Genomic DNA, 20,205 nt, shown 5'->3' with positions numbered 1-20,205 from the left:
AAAACACGTTTGACTGTGGACAATGACACCTGTGTTCCAGCAGCTTCTAATTCTTGGCAGATCTGCTTTTTGGTGATTCTTGGTTCACTCCTGACCAATTTTCTCTCAGCAGCAGGTGATAGCTTGCGTTTTCTTCCTGATCTTGGCAGTGATGAAACAGTGCCATGCACCTTATACTTACAAACAATTGTTTGCACTGTTGCTCTTGGGACCTGCAGCTGCTTTGAAATGGCCCCAAGTGACTTTCCTGACTTGTTCAAGTCAATAATTTGCTTTTTCAGATCCATGCTGAGCTCCTTTGACTTTCCCATTGTAGCGTTTGTATCCAATGAGCCCTATTTACCTGGCCTAAGAGAAGTCACCAGCTGTAATCACTCATAATCACTCACAAGAAGTTAAGAGGCCATGCTATGAAGCTCAGTTCACTGACACGTTTCTAAGTCACCAAAATTGCTAGTTCATGTTGCTGTATGTATATTTGTGACCCAGCAAATGTGATCACTTTTCTCTGTTAACCCATAATAAAGACATTAAAGAACCAAACTTCATGAATGTTTTTTGTGACAAAGAAGTATCTGTTCCAATCTCTCTATCAGAGAAAAATCTGAGTTTTAGAAATAATGGGACACTCAGTAGAGCCATTATATTATATTTTTTACAAGTGTATGTAAACTTCTGACCACAACTGTAGGTACTGGTCTTTGATTGCTCTTATTACAAACAAGAACCTAAATATCTCCAAGGGAATAAACAGATGAGCAGCGTCTGCCACGAAGGTATGAGCTAACTAGTATATACCTGTGAAAAAGCACAACATAAACGCACTTAAATATTATCATGAACAACAGGCAGTCCGTGCTGCATCCAGTTGAGTTCCAGTTCTCACGGCCAGGATCAAAAGAATGAAACAAAAAGGGGAGGGGGCCGGAGCTCTCGGTTCAATCTTATAAATTATTAGGTGCACAGAAATATTACTTTGATTTGTCTTGTGCAACATGCAATACACAACCTGGTTCACATGCACACACAGCACATGTGACATCCAGTCACTGTCGTTTAAAAAGAATGTGCATCGTGATGAAGGACACAACATGAAACCTGAGCGATGAGGTAACTTTTGGGTTAACCATGTGCTTTCTGAAAACTTCCGATTTGGCTGAAAAATAAAATAAATAACGGCCGATTTTATTTGAACACATATGAATCAAAAGTCACTGTCCCAAGCCAGGACTATGTTCTCTGCCCAGTGTTTTATAATTACAGGTCACGATCCTGCAGACAACATTGCGTCACATCCATCTGTTTAAATGAGTGTTTACACATTTCAAAGACACAGAGTTGGAGGTCAAATCTCATTAAAAGATGTCCTCTTGAAATATTCCGTACAACATATTGTATGCTCTTTAACCGTCTGTTCCAGTAGGGAGGATTGATATTTGCGCTTTTATTTTGTAGGAATCTTTTGACTTATGCACAGATCTGGAAGCTCTTTACTTTGAAGTGTCAATAAATTAATTATAATTTAGTGCTAATTATCACCCTGGGTGTATACTCTTCAAAAAGTCAAAAGGAACTAATATTATCCACCCATCCATCCATTTTCAGCCACTTATCCAGAGTCGGGTTGCGGGGGCAGCAGGCCCAGACTTCCCTCACCCCAGCTACTTGGGCCAGCTCTTCTGGAATAATCCCAAGGAGTTCCCTGGCCAGCTGAGAGACATAGTCCCTCCAGCGTGTCCTGGGTCTTCCCTTGGGTCTCCACCCAGTTGGACGTGCCCGGAAAACCTCACCAGTGAGGCGTCCATGGAGGCGTCCTAACCAGATGCCCAAGCCACCTCAACTGGCTCCTCTCATTGTGGAGGAGCAGCGGGTCTACTCCGTACCCTAACCAGCCAAAGCTAATATTATCAAATCACTAAATCTGGGCCTGCAGAGATTGTGTCTGATTTATTTTGACCACAAAATTGGTGGCAAGCTCCAGTTATGCCCTCACAAAAATACATGCCTGGCTTACTTAGAGGAATACACTTTTGGATGATATATTATATAATAGTTTCTACATTATCACACTTGGACTATGGGACAGAAATAAACATGTTATTGGTTGACCAGTTGCATTTTAATAAATACTTTTTTGTAATTGGCTAAATCTGTCCTTTATCAGATTAACCAGTTATGATCTTTGCGTATGTGGCTGTTAGTAGTTAAGAGGATTGAACTTGAGAGCTCTGATCATATTAATGCATGAAATATGCGCAGCTGAAATGTTGCTCTTATTCTGAAGGGCAGCCGGAAGCGCGGGGCGTACTTCCTGTTGACGTTAACGGAGCGCATTAGCTGTCAGGTACCATTCTAACTGACTACCGCAGCGAGAGGCGTTGTATCCCCAGCATGGCGTCCGACGAGCTGGCTAAGAAGCTGCAGTCGCGGCTCGTTGCTTCAGAGGAGACCGAACCGAGGCCCGAATCCGAGCAGAGTCCGGTACGAGCCCCAACGCACGAGCCCGATGACGCCAGCGGCGACCTGCCTTCCGAGTCCGAGCTGGCCGCTAAACTGAACCGCAGGCTGGACATCAATGATGGGACCTCCGCTCCTCGGATGAGCCGCGTCTTTAACCCGTACACCGAGTTCAAGGAGTTCTCCCGCAAGACAATCAAAGACTTGGAGGCGATGTTCAAACGGTAAGGCCGATGTCCGGACACCATCTTTAGTTTTTCTCTTCATGTCTGAACAGGCGCTCCGGCGGGTTTACGTGCGGCAAGATAGGGACGGAACGAACACGCTGAGCTGAAGATCGTGATCAGATTAGGGCTGGTGTGCTCACGGGAGCCTCCAGCCAGGTGAAGGCTGGGACTGGTGAGCTCGCTGCGGACGGAGCTTCCGTTACTTATCAGGCTGAAGTTTACAGGGAAATAAAGGTTTATTGAGCCACACCCGAACGGGGAAGCTTAGAGATTTGTTTACAGTGCCGTTATCTGGATCTGCAGCTATAACTGTATTAGTGACTTTAAAAATGAGCTCAGCGGGAGGTTTGAATAGTTTAGATTGTTTGGATCAGGCCTAAATGTGGCTTTCTGAGCTCAGCCAGAAATTACTAGAAGTTATTCTAGAACCATATAAGTAGAGATGCACCGATTCTGATTGTGAGGGCCGATATCTGATTGGTGTACTGTCCACTGGGCAGCAGAGGACTGGTTGCCCAGGAGGGTTGTAGGTTCAATCCCACCTCCTGCTAGAGAATTCTGCTGATGTGCCCTTGGGCAAGACACGTAACCTGCCTTGCCTGCTGGTGGTGGTCGGAGGGACCGGCGTCGCCTGTAGCTGTGGCTACATTGTAGCTCATCATAACCAGCATCTGAATGGGTGTATTGCTGTGTTGTAAAGCACCTTGGGGGGTTGTAGAACCCTAAGAAGGAGCTGTACGAATACAGACCACTTACCATATATTGCTCTGACCTGCTGCTGGTTTTGGCCAGTTTTTATCTATCTGACAGAGCTATAATTAACAGATCGCAGGCTGATATTTAATCACCAAGGCCGGATAATAATATGGGCAAACTGGACACAGGCCCAGAGGCCCACAGCCACAAGGGGGCCCACGCGAGCAGCAGTCTTTTTATTATTATTTTTTTTTGTGCAGCAGTCTTAACGTTGAAGAAAGAAGTTAACAAGTAATTAAACTTGCGCCCGCATTTTCTAAGTTAACACACATTTCTTTTAACAGCGGTAGTTTTTGCATCTTTACTGCCTGCTTCAGCCCTCTCCCCCCTCCACCTGCGCAAACCTGCGCCTGCAGCCTCTCAGAGTTCCTGCTGATCTAAACATTGAAAGAATCATTTAATTTTCTGTTCCTCACTTGGATTACCTTCAGTGGTGTCAGTTTGTTGCAACCAGGTACATAAACAAACTTGTTTTTTATTTGACTATTTTTCCGTCCTGTCTGTTTATTATCTTCCTGCATCTCCTCTCAATCCTGAAGAAAAATTGCTACCTGGGTTCATATATATTCACCTCATGAGTTACCTTTGAACTGCAGTTCTACAAAATCTACCGACTGCAGAAATAGTGGAGTGCGCGCTGCGCGCCAGCCACACCAATGTGGTGAAGTCACCGGAGGATGAAACAGGTGATGCGCTCGCTCCGCAGCAGCGAAACGCATCAGGCACAAATAAAAGACAGAAAGCATGAAAGGATATGAGCCGACATGAATGATCGCGTGTTAAATTTGTTTTTGAGGTGGCGACACTTTGATAATGTTACTGCGGCCGTGCCCAGGACGCATCTGTCTGAAGCATGTCAACGATCAGAGCTCTGCACCTCTCTGCTCAAAATAATCCCAGAGTCCACATGGATAATTTAATATAAGCAGTACCAGGATCGTTTTCGGGCAAAAAATAGTCTACAGTCCATCTTTCCTAATGTGTTTGTGGCCCTGCGGGTTTTTCTAACTCTACCAGTTGCAAACTGTGAAGGGGAACGACCATTTTCACAAATGGCAAGAATAAAAAAATGAACTGAGAACAACACAAAGTCAGCAACGCCTCAGTGCACTGTCACTGATGGCTATTGAATCTCGGCTTGTCCGGAATCTGGACTTTGATGACTTTGTAAATGATTTCACTATTAGATAGGCCAGAAAGCAGTTTTTCTGAAGGCAAGAGAGGAGACCAACAAGAGGAGACAAAAAGAGGAGTAAGGAGACAAGTGGAGGAAGGAGACAGGAGACAAGAGGAGGAATGAATCAGGATACAAGTGGAGGAAGGAGACAGGATACAAGTGGAGGAAGGAGACAGGATACAAGAGGAGGAAGGAGACAGGATACAAGAGGAGGAAGGAGACAGGAGACAAGAGGAGGAAGGAGACAGGAGATAAGAGGAGGAAGGAGACAGGAGACAAGAGGAGGAAGGAGACAGGAGACAAGAGGAGGGGTGGGGGGGCTTAAGCACATTGTGCCCAGGGGCCCCTGCAATGATAATCAGGCCCTGTTAATCACAAATCATTTTCACTCATCAAGATTCCATTTGACTTATGACTTGGGTGAGACGACTGATAAAAACCACCCAGACCCTAATGGATCAGGAGGTCATGGTTCTGTCATCCAAAGTAGTTAAAATACAAGTAAATGCAAAGGAGACTGACACCTCTATTGGCCTGAATACCTCTTAAGTAGAGGCTATTTAAATACGGGCACATCCGTAGGCAGCCCGGTGTTGCTGCTAAATTGTATTTAAAGTGCAAGTCACCCCTACCAGAGTATTACTCCGCTCCCACTTCCTGTTTGAAAAAAGCAAGTAATGCTGTTGCCTAGCAGACCCTGAGGGCGGAGCCGCTAACAAATACACACACACAGGCTCACAACGATATTGTGACATCATATGGTACCAGCTAACGTTCTAGGGTACCTCTTAGCCAATAGCAATGGCAGATTTAAATTCAAAAGCAGTGCGTAGTTTTTACCTGACAACGGCATAACACTGACAGTTTTAGGCAGAAAATTAAATTTTTTACTAAAATGCACTAATGTGCAAAACTATTGACTACATGTGTTCGGAGCACGATTAGACACACATTTATATAGTTTATCCGAAAAAAAATTGACTGGGGGAGACTTGCTCTTTAAATATATATTTACGTTCCTGAGAAAGTTGCTTGACCCTGTCAAATGACATTCAGGGTTTTTTTTACCTTTTTTTATGCTTGGCCAGTTTATTGATTTGTTTGATTGTCTTTGGTTGAACGTTTGACTTTAAACTCAGTATAAAAACTGATTCAGCTTCAGAAAGGTTGTTACTGGTGCCCAGTACATCACCACATAATCTCCTTCCCCCTAGCATAGCTGCTACTCACCACACGACCAGATTTATGGTGCTTCTATCCTCCTGAAGGAAGGATTAGAAGTTTGATGATTTCACAGCCATTTTCCTTCTGTTTTTCTCTGTGTCATGGACATCATGTGTGAAATCCACGGACCATAACAAGCAGAATTAGAAAATAGAGTTTTTAGCTTCATTGACTTGCATTCATTTTTTTGTTTTTCTGGGGTCCCGTGGTCCGGAAGTAGGTGGGCGTGACTTAGGCTCCCTATAAAGAGTCTAGTGGGCGGGGCGTCCATCTTTGATCAGAATCACAAACTTGGTGCGAGCTGAACTGAACTTCTCACTGGTGAACTTCACAGTCTTCCTGATTTTTAACCAACATTTTAACCGCGTTAGAAGGAAGTGGAACACTTCCTCTGGTGGGGAGAAGTCCTGACCGAAAGAGGTTGATTCATTCTGAGTCAGAGCCTCAGTGCTAACACGTTCCAGTCTTATCTGTTATCTCAGTAACAGCCCAGAAGAATTTCTTTAGCTCTGAGTCGTTTCTGACTTCATGTATGATTTTACCTTCTTGTTGCAGAATAATGGACCACATCTCCTTATATAAAGCTTGTATCCATTATGGAGAGGCCTGTTTACTGTGATTTATTATTATTATTATTAATGTAGTGAGTAAAATGTCTTTCACCTCACAAATGTGAACTTACAGGCAAATATTTAAAATTCTTCTATCAGCCACAATAGTATCCGCTTCAGAGTTATGAGTAAGTATTTGCAGTAAATGGTCTGTATTTGTATGGCGCCATCTTAGGGTTCTACAACCCCCAAAGCGCTTCACAACACAATCAGTCATTCACCCATTCACACACAGATAGTAATCAGCTACGATGTAGCCACAGCTACACACCATCAGTCCCTCCAACCACCACCAGCAGGCAAGGCGGGTTAAGTGTCTTGCCCAAGGACACAACAGCAGCATTCTCTGGTGGGAGCCGTGATCGAACCTGCAACCTTCTCATTACTGGACAACCCGCTCTACCTTCTGAGCTGCTGCTGCCCAGTATGCCCAGTATGTTGTATATTCTGAGTCTTACCAGGAAATGGCCCAAGACAAAGAAGCTGTAGTCTGACACAATCTGTGAGACTATGGAGGCATGAATGAAGCCCTAATCTGTGAACCAATCTGCTCAGTGCCCTGAAAAGAGAACTGTTCATGCAGGAATCTGGGAAAAGCCTGAAGGTTTGATCTGGCCCGAATCGCACTCATGTCAGAAGTACTTTGTGTCTCTTTAGCCATCACGGTGTCCACAAAGAGTCATGCCGTTGGAAGGCAGAAACACACCAGTCTGTCAGGATTTTCTTACTGAGTTTATGTAAATCAGTTTTACAAAAGCCTCAGATCCAGATCTCAGAGATCCAGAGTGAAACCGTCTACATAGATTCAGGAGTTCAGCTGTCAGTGGGACACGCAGCAGGGCCCTGCTAACAGTTGAAACTGAGTAACATGAGTTCCTTTGTGTTATTGTTAATATTTAACATTTATTTATTAATGTCGTTAGGAATGTTTCAGGTTCACACACTGTATTCTAGCCAGATTTCCAAATAGTAAAAAAAAAAAAAAAAGAATAAATAAAATGCCGATGGGGCCGGCATTCTCCAAGTAAAAACTAATTAACATAGAACTGGACTGAATGTCATTCTCTGGGGTAAAAGCACCAGTGAGCCTGTTTGAGTAACTACAAGTGAGTCATATCTGAGCAGAACTTCAGACTGCATGATCTGGAGTCTTTATTTCCTGATATAGGGAGTCTAAGTCACTTCCGCATCACGGGTCCCCGGAAGAACGAAAAAATTAACGCAAGTCAACGGGGCTAAAAATGCTATTTTCCGATTCCGCTTGTTTTGTGCCATGGATTTCACATCTGTTGTCCGTGAATTTTAAAGGCACATTTTGAACGCGCTTATTTTCGAAGGGGGGAACGATATTTTAGGTTTTGTGTGAAAATAAGTCCAGGACTACAAATGCGCTTCACGAAAGTGATGTCATCGAACCAGACACAGAGAAAACTGAGGGGAAAAATGGCTGTAAGTTTAGCAAGCTTCCCACAGGAGGAAAGAACCACCATAAATCTGGTCTTGTGGTAATAGCAGCTACGCTAGGGGAGAGGAGATCATGTGGTGACGTCACATATGCGACGTGCCGATTTCTGGTGTGTAGTCATGCTAATTATGAACTTTTACAAGCTAATAAATCTCAAAGTACGTGACTGGCGTGGTCGAAACACCTATCATTAGTTTTCATTTAAATAGCAGTACAACATATGTGTCATCCAGGACGTGAGGCAAAGCGGGTTAGAAAATAGCGTTTTTAGCCCCGTTGACTTGCATTCATTTTTTCGTTCTTCCAGGGACCCATGATGCGGAAGTAGACTTAGGGTCCCTATTCGGACATCTCTCCTCTGATCGGCTAACGGCAACACGACTCTACCACTGACTCTGTTTATTCTGCAACTTTTATGCTTTATCTCCACAAATAATACAAGCCAGGAGGAGGTCCGCTGTGTGGTAAAGTTGCTAATGCTAACAGTTAGCTTCTACTAGTCAAGATGTTCTCTGCTGTTTCCTGGACACCAAACCAACAACGGTCTCCCTCGTTGTGAGTCGAGGGCTTTTCTAATCCTAGACTTTCACTGTCTATTTTCTAATGCGGGAGATGGGTGTCGGAGAACTTTTTCCTTCAGCCTGCATGAAAAACTCAGAGTTACTGACTGTAATTAGAAGTAATCAATAAAAATGATTTTTCTGTGAACCACAGCTTTAGTATTTTAGGTTTATGTTTATGTTTATGTATTTAGCAGACGCTTTTGTCCAAAGCGACTTACAAGTGATTTTCAGGTTTTCGGGTTAGTTTATTCTTTTCTTGAATTTGATCAGTATTTACAGTATTTTACTGATTCCATTGATTTATTTATTTGTTTCTTACATTTTTTTTCAGTTTTGGCAAAGAAAACAAGCATTTGATTAATTGAATCCAGTTTTTGTTGTTGTTTATCAAAAGTTAACAAAGTAAAGACAAAGTTTAGGTAAAAGTCAAACTTTTTTGTGACCTACAGGGCCGTCATAATCTAAGTCCAACACACGGGTCCTCGCCCACATTCCCAGATAGAAATCACACTGATCAGTTTAAAACTTCTGTTTGTTCTGAGCTCAGACTTCCTTTAACCTGTTTACCGAGTCACTTCTGTTTTTCTGAATGGTTTTACGGAAGTGCAGGTTTTGTTTAGTTTCACAAACACAAACCAGTCCTTTCTGAGGCCGGTTTTTCTGATGCCAGCAACTTTTCTCTTGGTTCTTGCTGCTTTTTTAAAGGTTTTAGCGTTTGTGCTGCTTTATTAGTCTGATTTTACGGTTTAATGGAAGTTTTCTGTTGGGGATAAGCACGCTGCCTGTTTTAGCCAACATGAGCAGGAACGTTTCCTCCTCAAGGCAACTTGTGCTCCTCTATTTACACAGCTGTGGATAGGCTCTGAAGGCCTGGCCTTTAAACCACGAAGAACATATTTCCAAATCAATTACGGGTACTTATAGAGGAGTACTTGCTAATACTGACTACTGATGCTGAGTACTAGTGAATGCCACTGAGCTACACCCCTACTTTAAACTGGAGCCCATCAGGTGTAGACTGTGTCCCATGTAGAGCAGCTTGACTAATTCAGGCAAGGAGAAAAGACATTTATATTCCAGGAGCAGCCTCCTCACCCCCTGCTGCCTCTATAAGTGGGACTGAATGGTTCTGGGGTAACTGCAGGGAAACGGAGAGCAACAAATAAGACTAAACTCTAGATTCAATACGTGTTCTTACATGAATGTCCTCACAGTTCTCTCTGGAGGTTCTCACAAAATTCCTTCTGATTGGTCAGGAAATAGAAAAATCTTGTTAGAAGAACCGGGTCCTGTTAACTAGTGGTTAACTAGTTAACTAGTGGACATAGTCAGAGTGGAAAATGCCTGGAGGAGGCCTAGTCGCTTACACCGGCTTCAGAAGTTTTGCTGTTCTTCTCTTTTGATTGGCTGTGGAGACACCTGAAGGACCAATCATCTGTCTTCATGTAGTCCTACATTCTTCATCCTTTACACTCACACCAACTAACCCATGTTCTCCTTCACCACATCCTTAAACCTCCATGTTGGTTTTCCTCTCAGCCTCCAGCCTGGTGGCTCCAACCTCAGCATCCTCCTACCGATGCCATCGTTGTCCCTCCTCTGGACAAGTCCAACCTATCCCAGTCTGTCCACTCTGACATTCTCTCCAGCTGTCCCTCTGACCGACTCATTCCTGATCCTATCTGAACCTCAACCTCCAGTTCTGTCTTGTCCTCATGGACACTGTCTCTGTACCACACAACATGGCAGGTCTCACCGTCGTCTACCTTTTTCCTTTCGTTATTACTGAACTCCTGTCACCGCACAAAGCATACATTGTTTGTGTCACATCGACATGATGGAGATCACTGTTCCGGATTGTGAGTGGGTTCGTTGTTTTTCAGGTATGATACAGGAAGAGATGGCTTCATTGACCTGATGGAGCTGAAGCTAATGATGGAGAAGCTTGGAGCTCCGCAGACCCACCTGGGCCTGAAGAACATGATCAAAGAGGTGGATGAGGACTTTGATGGCAAACTGAGCTTCAGAGAGGTGAGAAGTTCACAGCAGGAAGGACAACAACTTCATGTACATAAGTTCAAACCACAGTGATCTCTGCTGAACCCAGATCTGTGACCACAGGAGCTCCGCCCACTCCTCTGAGCGAACAACCCCGGTCCAGCAGAGAACGCTCCTAGTGTGTCTCCAGTCGCACATAGTAATGTATTTATGACTGTTTAAACAAAAGGGTGTGTGTGTGTGTGCACGCGCGCGCGCGTGTGTGTGCATTTGTGTGTGTGTGTGTGTGTGTGTGTGTGTGTGTGTGGCGTGGTAAAACATTCTGTGGTTAAAGTGTATCCACATTTAACTTTGACCACAGTGAGCTCTATCACACCATCTGTGTGCAGACTAAGTATCTGTTCTGTTCCGACGCTCAAATCCAAAGCGACTCACACAAGGTGGGTGACGTGTCTTCTCAAGACTTAACAGCACAATTACTGGGAATGAGCTGGGATCAAACCAGCAACCCTCTGATTACTGAACAACCGGCTGTACCTCCTGAGCCATTGGGCCTGAATTTGGTCAGTCGCACACACTCCAGCTGTGTGAGACGTCTGGTGTGTGTGGAGATGATCAGGTTTATAATATGTCAGTCTGCCATACCTTTACTCCCATCTAGAAGAAGCTTTATTACGTTTTACTGGCTGCTACAGCAGAATGAGAGTAGAGGAAGGTGTTGGCTAAAGTGCCTATAACACAGCTCCATCAGCTGGGTGGGAAAGCTTACTGATCTACTCAAACACCACAGAGCAAAAAGCTGTGGAATGGAAAGCCAAATGGGTCATAATTTGCATTTAAACCCCTCTCGGGTATCTAATAAACACTGCTGAACACATAACTTTGTTTTAGTACTATTTTATTAACACGATTTCTTTTGGTTTGAAGTATGTCAGACGTTTCCAGTTTAACTAACAAAGGGCAGAAATGTACGAAGAGCATCACCAAAGTAACAGCGGGAAACGTTTGAGAAGCTGTTCGTACCAGGCTGAGTTACTTTCACAACTCATAGTGTGAAAATGAGCAAACCTTTTAAATATAGCCGTGTGACACGAGACACTTCAGCTTTCTTTATTTGTTCTCTGAGAATCTGACTTTGTTACGGTGTCACACTCCATAGTTATTTGAAAGCGTTTCATCATCGTTGTGTAAAATTCTCTGCTCAGTAATGCAGAATGTTTTAATCCTCAACTGCCCTTTTATGTAAAACTGGGCGATAAATCGGTTAGTTACAATTTGCCATTTTTGAAGAATTAATTTAGAAAATTCTGGATTTCACTGGATGGATGGAAGCTGCAATCCAGAGTTTTCCCCTTTCAGGAGTTATGTATGAGTTTTTAGAAATCCATTAAAGTGATTTTCTTATTGTGTACTGTGATATAATGTAGGCAATACATCTATTTTTGCCTGTTGTTGTTTTGTTGTTGTTGTTGCTAATCCCCTCCCATCCCATAGAGCCACTCTAGCATTAGCATTGAACTAGCTAACCAAAACCTAACGGACAGACAACAGATATCCTAACCTTGACCAGTGTTGCTAAGCAATTCCCCGCCAGGACAACAGAGGGCGTAGCGCTGTTCTGTGGTGTCGTGCCATCATACCGCTCATGTATACGGTCCCCGATAGTATATTTACTGATGTGCTTATATTTTCAGGGACTTTGTAACACAGACAAATTTATCCTTCATTCTCCTGCAACTCTTGGTCACCACCTCTTAACACACATTTCCCGTCGTTTCCGTCCACTTTTGTTCCGTATTTTATACGCTTCCACTCACGGGTAAATAAATGTTCATATTTTGAACTTTTTCCACGATGCGTTCTTCAATCTTCTGGGTCTGCCACTACATATCTTTTTACTTTATGACGGAGCTACAGCTGTGCTGGTGACAAATATGCAGGAAACGGCATCCTGACCAATCACAAGCTTGCAGTCTTCGTCACTTTCGACAGATATTTATAATTTTTGGCATGTCTCCGTCACCCTCTGTGAGCCTGTCGGAGAGCCCTTGCGCCAACGCATAATTGTGTTGCGTGTCTCCAACGCAGACAGAGAAGTATAAATCTGGCTTTAGCCTATAGCTTTGAGCATAGCTAAATGAGAAATCCAGGATAAGCCAAGCTAACCCTAGCTAGTATTTATCACAGAGGAAGGTCTGAAGTCTAGTCTTGAAACTAGACATGATGTCTGCCTCATGGATGGAAACTAGAAGCTGGTTCCACCAGAGAGGAGCCTGTTCCAGATGTTTTTAACAAGAACATCTCTAAAAGAAAAAGGAGCTTTAGAAGTTAAAAGTTGCATTTCAAATTTAATTCTGACTCTTCATTCTGGCTGAAGAACTGATGCTTAAACTGGAGAAATATGTGCCTCTTTTAGAAAACCATGTTGCCTATTTGTAGAGGCCGGCCGATATATTACATTTTTTCTTTATCGCCATCGGTCAAAATTATTTTTTTAAAAAATTTAAAAATCAATACATAAAAATCAGGCACCTGTGTGGCCAACTACCGCCGCTACTACACTAAAGAAAGGACCCAAAGGACCCGAACACACGTTTTTTTTAAATGTTTTGAGTTTGTTTTATATTTGAAGTTCAATAAATATTAAGAGATTTATTGACTTATTTAATTTGTATAGCACACAGTGAGTGTTCAGCTGTCTTTCACAATCAATGTGCAGCTAACATAAATATATATCAGCCTTAATAATCGGCTTTAGATATCGACCATCGGCAACAACAGTCTTTAAAAATCTGCATCGGCCTTAAAAGACCCATATCGGTCGGCCTCTACCAATTTGCCACAACGCCAGGCCGGCATCAGGGAGCCCAAGGTCATTCATGAGTGGTCAGATCGTGGCGGTAATGTAACGTAATCGTGTCCTTTTACAAAAAGCACGCGATGGCGGTATAAAAGGGGTATGGGGTGGACTCTGCGCTGCCACAGACTTCCATTTATCTTGGGCATATTTTGCTTTTTGTTGCGATCAAAGCCGCGCTCATTAAGTTTTTTTTGACAAGCCACTCTTAAAGATGTCTGTTCCCCAAAGTCCCCAGGCAGTCTCTCGTGACCTGACCTCCAGCTCTAACAGAGAGAAGCTCCCAGATCGCTCCAGATTATCATCTCAGCAGGTTCTGTTAACAAAAGCCAAACTTGCTGCCCATGTTTACTTTCATTTTCAATATCATTTCTAGCTGGAGCTCGGCAGTTACTCCCCATGTGACCATGACACCTCCCTATGTTGTGTCACAAGTCTTGCATTGTGGCAATTTGACTGTCGAGTGTGGCGGCACAAATGCTGCAAAATTCCCACAACGCCATGCAGACACACAGATTTGCCAGCAATGGTGACACCGAGCAGGTTCCACTGTTGCGTCTTTGGTCTGTCTGATTTGTTAACAGTGGGGAGGAGGATCTGAACTTTGTCTTTACATGAACTCAGGAGCAGCTGCTGCTAGGCAGATCAAGCCTGACTGATGTTCTGTGTTGCAGTTCCTGCTCATCTTCCGTAGAGCAGCGGCTGGAGAGCTTCAGGAGGAAAGTGGACTGATGGCTCTGGCCAGGCTGTCTGAGATCAATGTCTCGGCTGAAGGAGTGATGGGGGCCAAGGACTTCTTTGAAGCCAAGGTATTTGGACTGATTCTTCTGCTGGTACATCACAGCTTTGCACCATAAAGCCAGTTTGTCACTGGACTGGAGGCATGCAGTTGTGAGAGAGGAAGGACTTACTTATCGCACTGAGCTGGTCAGTAATAATAATACATATGTGGTACATGTAGTACATTTTAGGTGTGACCTGGTGGAATGGGGCTTGTGATTCTAAAAAATAGTTGTGTAAGTTTTCTTTTTGCAAATCATTCACAAAGTGTCTTAATCATGTCTTGTTTTATTCTCAATTTGGTCACCGGGTCCACCCAGTAGTCCCTCATAGGGATGGACAATCTGGTCTTTAATCTGTGATGTACTCTGAAGCTTGTGTGCTAACGGTATTTATCATAATGTATTGTTTCCTTCTGTTTAAATGTGTCAAAATCACCAAGTATTTGAATATTCTCAAATGCCAGGTGCATTGCAGCAGAATGCAAACTTCAAAAAAGTACAGAATTCCATTTAAAGATTATTTAACAAAACCTTTCAAGTCATTTTTAAGGTTAGGGGAAGTTTACTACTGGTGTTTGCTAAAGACTCAAAGTCTCAGTTCAAAACACTCGAATACTTATTGCAATAAGGGGAGACAACAGTCACACTCTCGGGCTCAGGACGGGGACAATAAGCATAAATGTAGGTGTGGCTTGAAGACTGCTGGGGACCGTCTTTATTATTGTTCATTCATAAGTATCTGTCCTTCTGATGTTACAAAATGCAGCACAGGTGTAACGACAGGTGTTTAAAATCAGAGTTTTATTCACTAAATACGAGTAAAAACATGGACCCGTTTGGCTAACCACTGCTTACAGGGTGGGCTCCACACCTCTGCACCACCGTAGGCACGTAAGCGTGGTCAGAAAAACACCCATAAAATAAAACGTAGCTTACCCGTGCCGGGTTTGGGTCCGCTCCATATTCCCTAACCACAGCCAAGCGGCGTGTGTCCCGCCAGATTAACAAAACAATAGTCGTAGCGATCCAAGAGGAAAAACCAAACCGCTCTCGGACAGAACTGAGTAAGTGCAGCCCTAGCAGGGAACTAACTACAAATGACTAGTTTTATCTCGTCTGACTAGTAAAGGGTTAGCTAAACAACTAGCCTTTGCTGTTCAGCACGCTGATGACTGGTGAGATGGAACAGATTTCCCAGCATTCCTAAATGAAGCTAAATAAATCAAATGTTTAGTCACAGCTAAAGTGTTGCTGATGAAGTATCAGTGGTGAGCCAGAGACCCAGGTAGTGGTACAGAGAGGCTTAATACCAACTTCCATTGTCTGGTACTTCTGTCGAGCAGAAGCACGTAAAACTTCAGTTTTAGGAAAATAAGTGCAACAGGTTTTTAACGGGGTTGGACCTGAATTCCCAACTAACGTAAGTGTTAGGGACAAATCTCTCAATTCTAAGCATTGGTGGGGACATGTCCCCTTTTCATGGTTAGTCGCATATGGTCTGACAAACATCAAGTCTCTGAGCGAGTGACCACATTATATGCACCTCAGCCCCTCCCTCTTGCAGTTGTTTTGCACCCAGCTAGGGTTTAGTTCCATAATTGGTCTGGTCTTGCTTTGGCCCCTTCCTAAACCAGCCAGGCGGCTTCATCATCTTGTCCACCAGCCGGACAAACCAGACACTTGGTATAAAACATTCCTCAAGGACCTTAAGGGCAACTGAAACTCAGAGGTGAATTTCCTCATCGACACAACCCCCAAACCTGTTTTTGGCTGCATTCATGCATTTTCCTGTATCAGCTGCAAATAGAGTTTTACTTTAAAAATTCAGAAAACGCCTGAATGAAAACTACTTATGTCATCAGGCGTTTCTCCTCTGCCTGAAGCTGGTGGTCTCGGTTCTGAAACCTGGATGTCCTATAGATATTCTGACAAATTACGTCTGCATGGGGGTCAAAACACCGCTGTAAAAGCCAGGAGTCCTGTCTACAAAGACTTGTGTAGTAGCCAGCACAGGACATGCCTGTTAGGTGTCCGTTGTTCTGTAACCGACTTGTCCGGTGGTTGGAGTGCCAGGCTGGCGTGTCGTTTTGTGCCGGTTTGTCCATCGGTGTCGGCATTAACTTTATTCGTTTTGTTAGCTACACTTGCCAGTGTGATGTTTTCAACCTTTTATTAGTAAACTGTTTAAAATATAAGGACTAAAAGGTAAATCAACTAAAATGCTGCTTGGAAATGAGCAAATTCAAAGATGTTTAGAGACACAAAGTATTTTTGCAGAAACTACCATACTGACCCGGATATAAGACGAGGATTTTTTCATTGAAAATAATTTTAAAATGTGGGGTCGTTTTATAATCTGGGTCTAAGCATCTACACATGCTGCTACTTGTCTGGGGGTCATTACACGCCTGTACAGCAGAGGGCGCCAAGCTTTGCGTTCTCAATAGGAGAAAAAATGGGGACGAGAGGTCCGGAGTAGAGTGGACCGAAAGTGGGGCTACTAAGGCAGACTTATGCGAATTTTAAGATAACGATGGTCAGGTCAGCAGAGGCGTCAAACATTGCATGCATGGATGCCTTGGATGGCAGTGAGGATGACGTTCTGGGAGGAGCCGGCAGGACAGGTGTAGCGATCTGATGGTACACTGGGACCGCAGCTGCATGAGAGATAGTGAGTACAGTGAGTAGTGATGTGTCGGTCGCGAACGAACCGACTCTAAGAGCCGGCTCTATGAAGGGAACGACGGGAGCCGGCTCGTCATTGGGAGCCGTCCCCTCCCCCCTCCCCTCTTGCTTTGGTGAAAGCTACAGGCGATTGGTCAACATGTGTAACTGTGTGTCCAGACTGTCCACACACAGAGCAGTAGGGGCGGGGAAGAGGGAGGATCAGACTCAGACACACAGCAGAGCACATGCGGGCGGAGGGAGACGAGAGGTAATGAGGAGGAGGAAAAAGGCGAGCGAGAGAGAGGAGAGTCCCACGAAGGCGGAGAGAAAATGAGCGACAGCAGTCGGAAAATTGAGATTTCTTAAGTGTTCAGTTATTAAATCCATATAAATGATAAATATTTGATATATTGCTTTTTTTACATTAGTAAATCATTTTACATATAGTTTTGCATTATTCTGGTGATAATTGTACTCTACGCAACAGAAAATCTGAGGAGCCACTTGGAAGCCGAGTGAGCTGAGCCAAAAGAACCGGAATTCCCATCACTAACAGTGAGGCAGAAGGCGTCTGAATAGGGCTTGTGATCACACGTGATTACGCATAGCATTCTGGGATGTGCGCGGCCGTTTTGGAAGGTTGACGAGTGTAAACAGACCGTGACACTAATGGTACTGTCGCAGAGAAGAAGTGGATTTGGGTGAAAGAAAGTGTTAAACGACATTATAAAATCCCAAAAAGGATGCGGAATACACAGGGATACGTTATATAAAGACGTTGGGGACCGGTATGAGGACAAAATCAGCGTTATAAATGGTTTTGATCCATATGAAAAACCCAAGACCGGGGCACTGATATTGGGATATTGTTGCCGCTGCAGTTCTGCATAACGGACATTTTCAGCTTTCTTGTTTGTGGTGTGAGCGGATGTAAACATCCGGATGAGAGGTAAACGTTTTATTTGTTGGTTTTTCTAGTAAACGATCAAAATTGTTGTCCCACAGAAGAAGTGTAGCAGGAGAAGTTGTGTTGTGTGTCCGCTCGCCTGCATTAGCTCACCGGTGTGTGTGTGTGTGTCGCGGTTGAAGGAAAGAAACGATGTATAAAACGTACGCCATCTGTAACTTACCAGAATGAAAATACTCTGTCGCCTTACAGCAGCGATTCAAGCGAGCCGACGAGACTTTGTTAAGCTAGGTACTTGGTTTCCGTGGTTTTGCCTCCAAGCAGGAAAACAGTGAAAAGAGTTTGTTTTCCAGCTTTATTCTCCTGGTGATCACGTGTGTCACCCCACAACACAGCAGTGATTTACTAGAGTCGTGTAATATAACCGATCAAATGAATAATAGATTAATTTAAGCCGCAAGAACGAGACTGAGCGCGCTGTTTACAGTAGTAACAAGCAACAAGTTAGGACTCAGACGCCTCCAACAGGGCGGACGCTTCGGTGATGACGTCACGACCACAAGCCCTAAGAAAGCCTCATTTGACTTTTGAGTTCACGTGTCAGCAAAGTTCTGATAGTTTGCATTAAAATAGTATATTTGGTCAGTATTTGCTCTCAAATTTTCAATAAAAATAGTTTTATTTAAATAGTGATTTTTTTTTTCCTGAAGATTAGTCTTGGAAAGGAGGGTCGTCTTATCGGGTCAACACGGTAATCAATAAAACTAAAATATAAAACAATCAAATCTGCTTCGGCTGGCTAAATAATTACTGCCGACATCAGCGGGAGTTGAACCAGCGTCAGCACATGTCAAAACAGGCTTTAGCCACTGGACTACCAAGGCCCATACAACAGCAGGCATGCTGGAGGTGTGCTTTGTCGGAGCGGCCGTGGGCGGTGTTAGCGCTCAATCGGACCGTTTCATTTCCAGGACCAAGTTCAGGCTGACGACAGTCATCATCATCATCATCATCATTTGTATTTGTGACGTGCTTTCCATCGACAAGAAGGTGAACCAAAGCGCTGTACATGCATAAAAGAATTGAAAAACAACACTGACTCATACTTGATGCTTTGCTGCACAACAGTGAAGTTAGGTTGGAGGTTTATTCTACTGCACTAACCTAGTTTATGCTTCTGCGTCGCTACGGAGACACACAACACCATTATCCATCCTTGCGAGCCTGCTGGAGCCTGGACGGAGTCAAGCCCACTTTTCTAAACATCCGTCGAACGAGACTGAGAATGCAAGCGTGTGATTTGTCAGGACGGCGCTTTTGTCAACAGCACCAACATTGCCCCCTCAAAAACAAAGATATCTGGCGGCAGATATGGAGCAGATTGACAAATAGGTTGCAGAAAAACTCTAAAAAACATGAACATTTATTCCCCCGTGACTGGAGAAGAAGAAAGATGCGCAGCAAGCGTTTTATTTGTGGACGAAAATGACAGGAAACGTGAGTTTAGAGGTGGCAAGCGCATGAAGACGTGGAGGAGAATGAGGGGCAAATTTGGTCGTGTTAGAAAGCCTCTTAAATAAAAAAAACACAATATAAACACACTATCTTGGACCGCATACGTTACAGGATACCACAGAACAGCGCTACGCCCTCTGGTGTCCTGGCGGGGAATTGCTTTGCAACACTCCCCAGGAGACGGAGAAGTATGATGGCAGAGAGCTTCCGTCAGTCCGTGTGTTTCTCTCCCTGGTGGAGCTGACGCTGAAGCATAACCCAAGCTTTACCCTCCCTCAGACCAGCGTAGCGCTGGCGTTGCACGTCCTCATTCGGGTCAGTCTCTCCGTGGTTTCTGTTTGTTTGAATCTGTGCTGTGTTTCTGTCACCAGGTGCAGGCGCTGTCTCAGAGCTGCAAGTTTGAGGCTGAGATTCGGGAGGAAAAAGAAGAACGCAAGAGGCAGGAGGTGGAGAAGAAGGAGCGGCAAGCTGCCTTCAAGCAGCTGCAGTCAAACTTCCACTCATGACCACTCCATCCTCACAAATCTGAGATGTAAACATTTAGCCTCACCTTCCACTCACACAGCACTCAGAGCGAGCTGCTGTCTAACAAAATAAAACACATGTATTCTCTAAATTCATTGGAGCGGGAGCAAAACCATGACTTATCTCCAGGGATCGTCTCCGTGCGTCGGTCTTCATCCCGAGACGATCTGAAATCATTTGTTTAGTGAATCCGTCGTGCTCTCTCTGTCTGGTCACGATCTGTGCCATGGATGTTCTGTGTTCTAAACGTGTTCATGTTTTACTGTGAGGTTCTTTAACTTAGCATAAACATCGGTGATGTTGCTGTGGTTCTGTCTGCTCTGACTTTAGCTTCCACCGGCGTTCCTGTTTCCTTCCGCGTGTTCCGCTCTGAAAACCAACACGTACCGTTTCACACGCCGTACAGGTGTTTTTCACTAAGGGCCACACATTTAAAGGAGATGATCTGTTCTTTATTTAGTTTTGATGTGATTA

At 44.0% G+C, this 20,205-nt stretch overlaps 1 protein-coding gene across 1 annotated transcript; it reads left to right on the top strand.

Annotated features, from left to right (window-relative positions):
* The first annotated feature begins 2,313 nt into the window (after nucleotides 1–2,313).
* Nucleotides 2,314–19,818, top strand: efhd1 (EF-hand domain family, member D1). Its single transcript, XM_015976030.3, has 4 exons — nucleotides 2,314–2,681; nucleotides 10,364–10,511; nucleotides 14,010–14,144; nucleotides 19,578–19,818. Exons 1-4 carry the CDS (start codon nucleotides 2,392–2,394, stop codon nucleotides 19,710–19,712), a joined length of 708 nt encoding a protein of 235 aa, XP_015831516.1. The 5' UTR covers nucleotides 2,314–2,391; the 3' UTR covers nucleotides 19,713–19,818.
* The last annotated feature ends 387 nt before the right edge of the window (nucleotides 19,819–20,205 follow it).

The sequence above is a fragment of the Nothobranchius furzeri genome, chromosome 13, assembly GCF_043380555.1.
Source record: "Nothobranchius furzeri strain GRZ-AD chromosome 13, NfurGRZ-RIMD1, whole genome shotgun sequence".
In the NCBI taxonomy this organism is placed as follows: Eukaryota; Metazoa; Chordata; class Actinopteri; order Cyprinodontiformes; family Nothobranchiidae; genus Nothobranchius; species Nothobranchius furzeri.
This window is presented reverse-complemented; position numbering and strand designations above follow the sequence as displayed.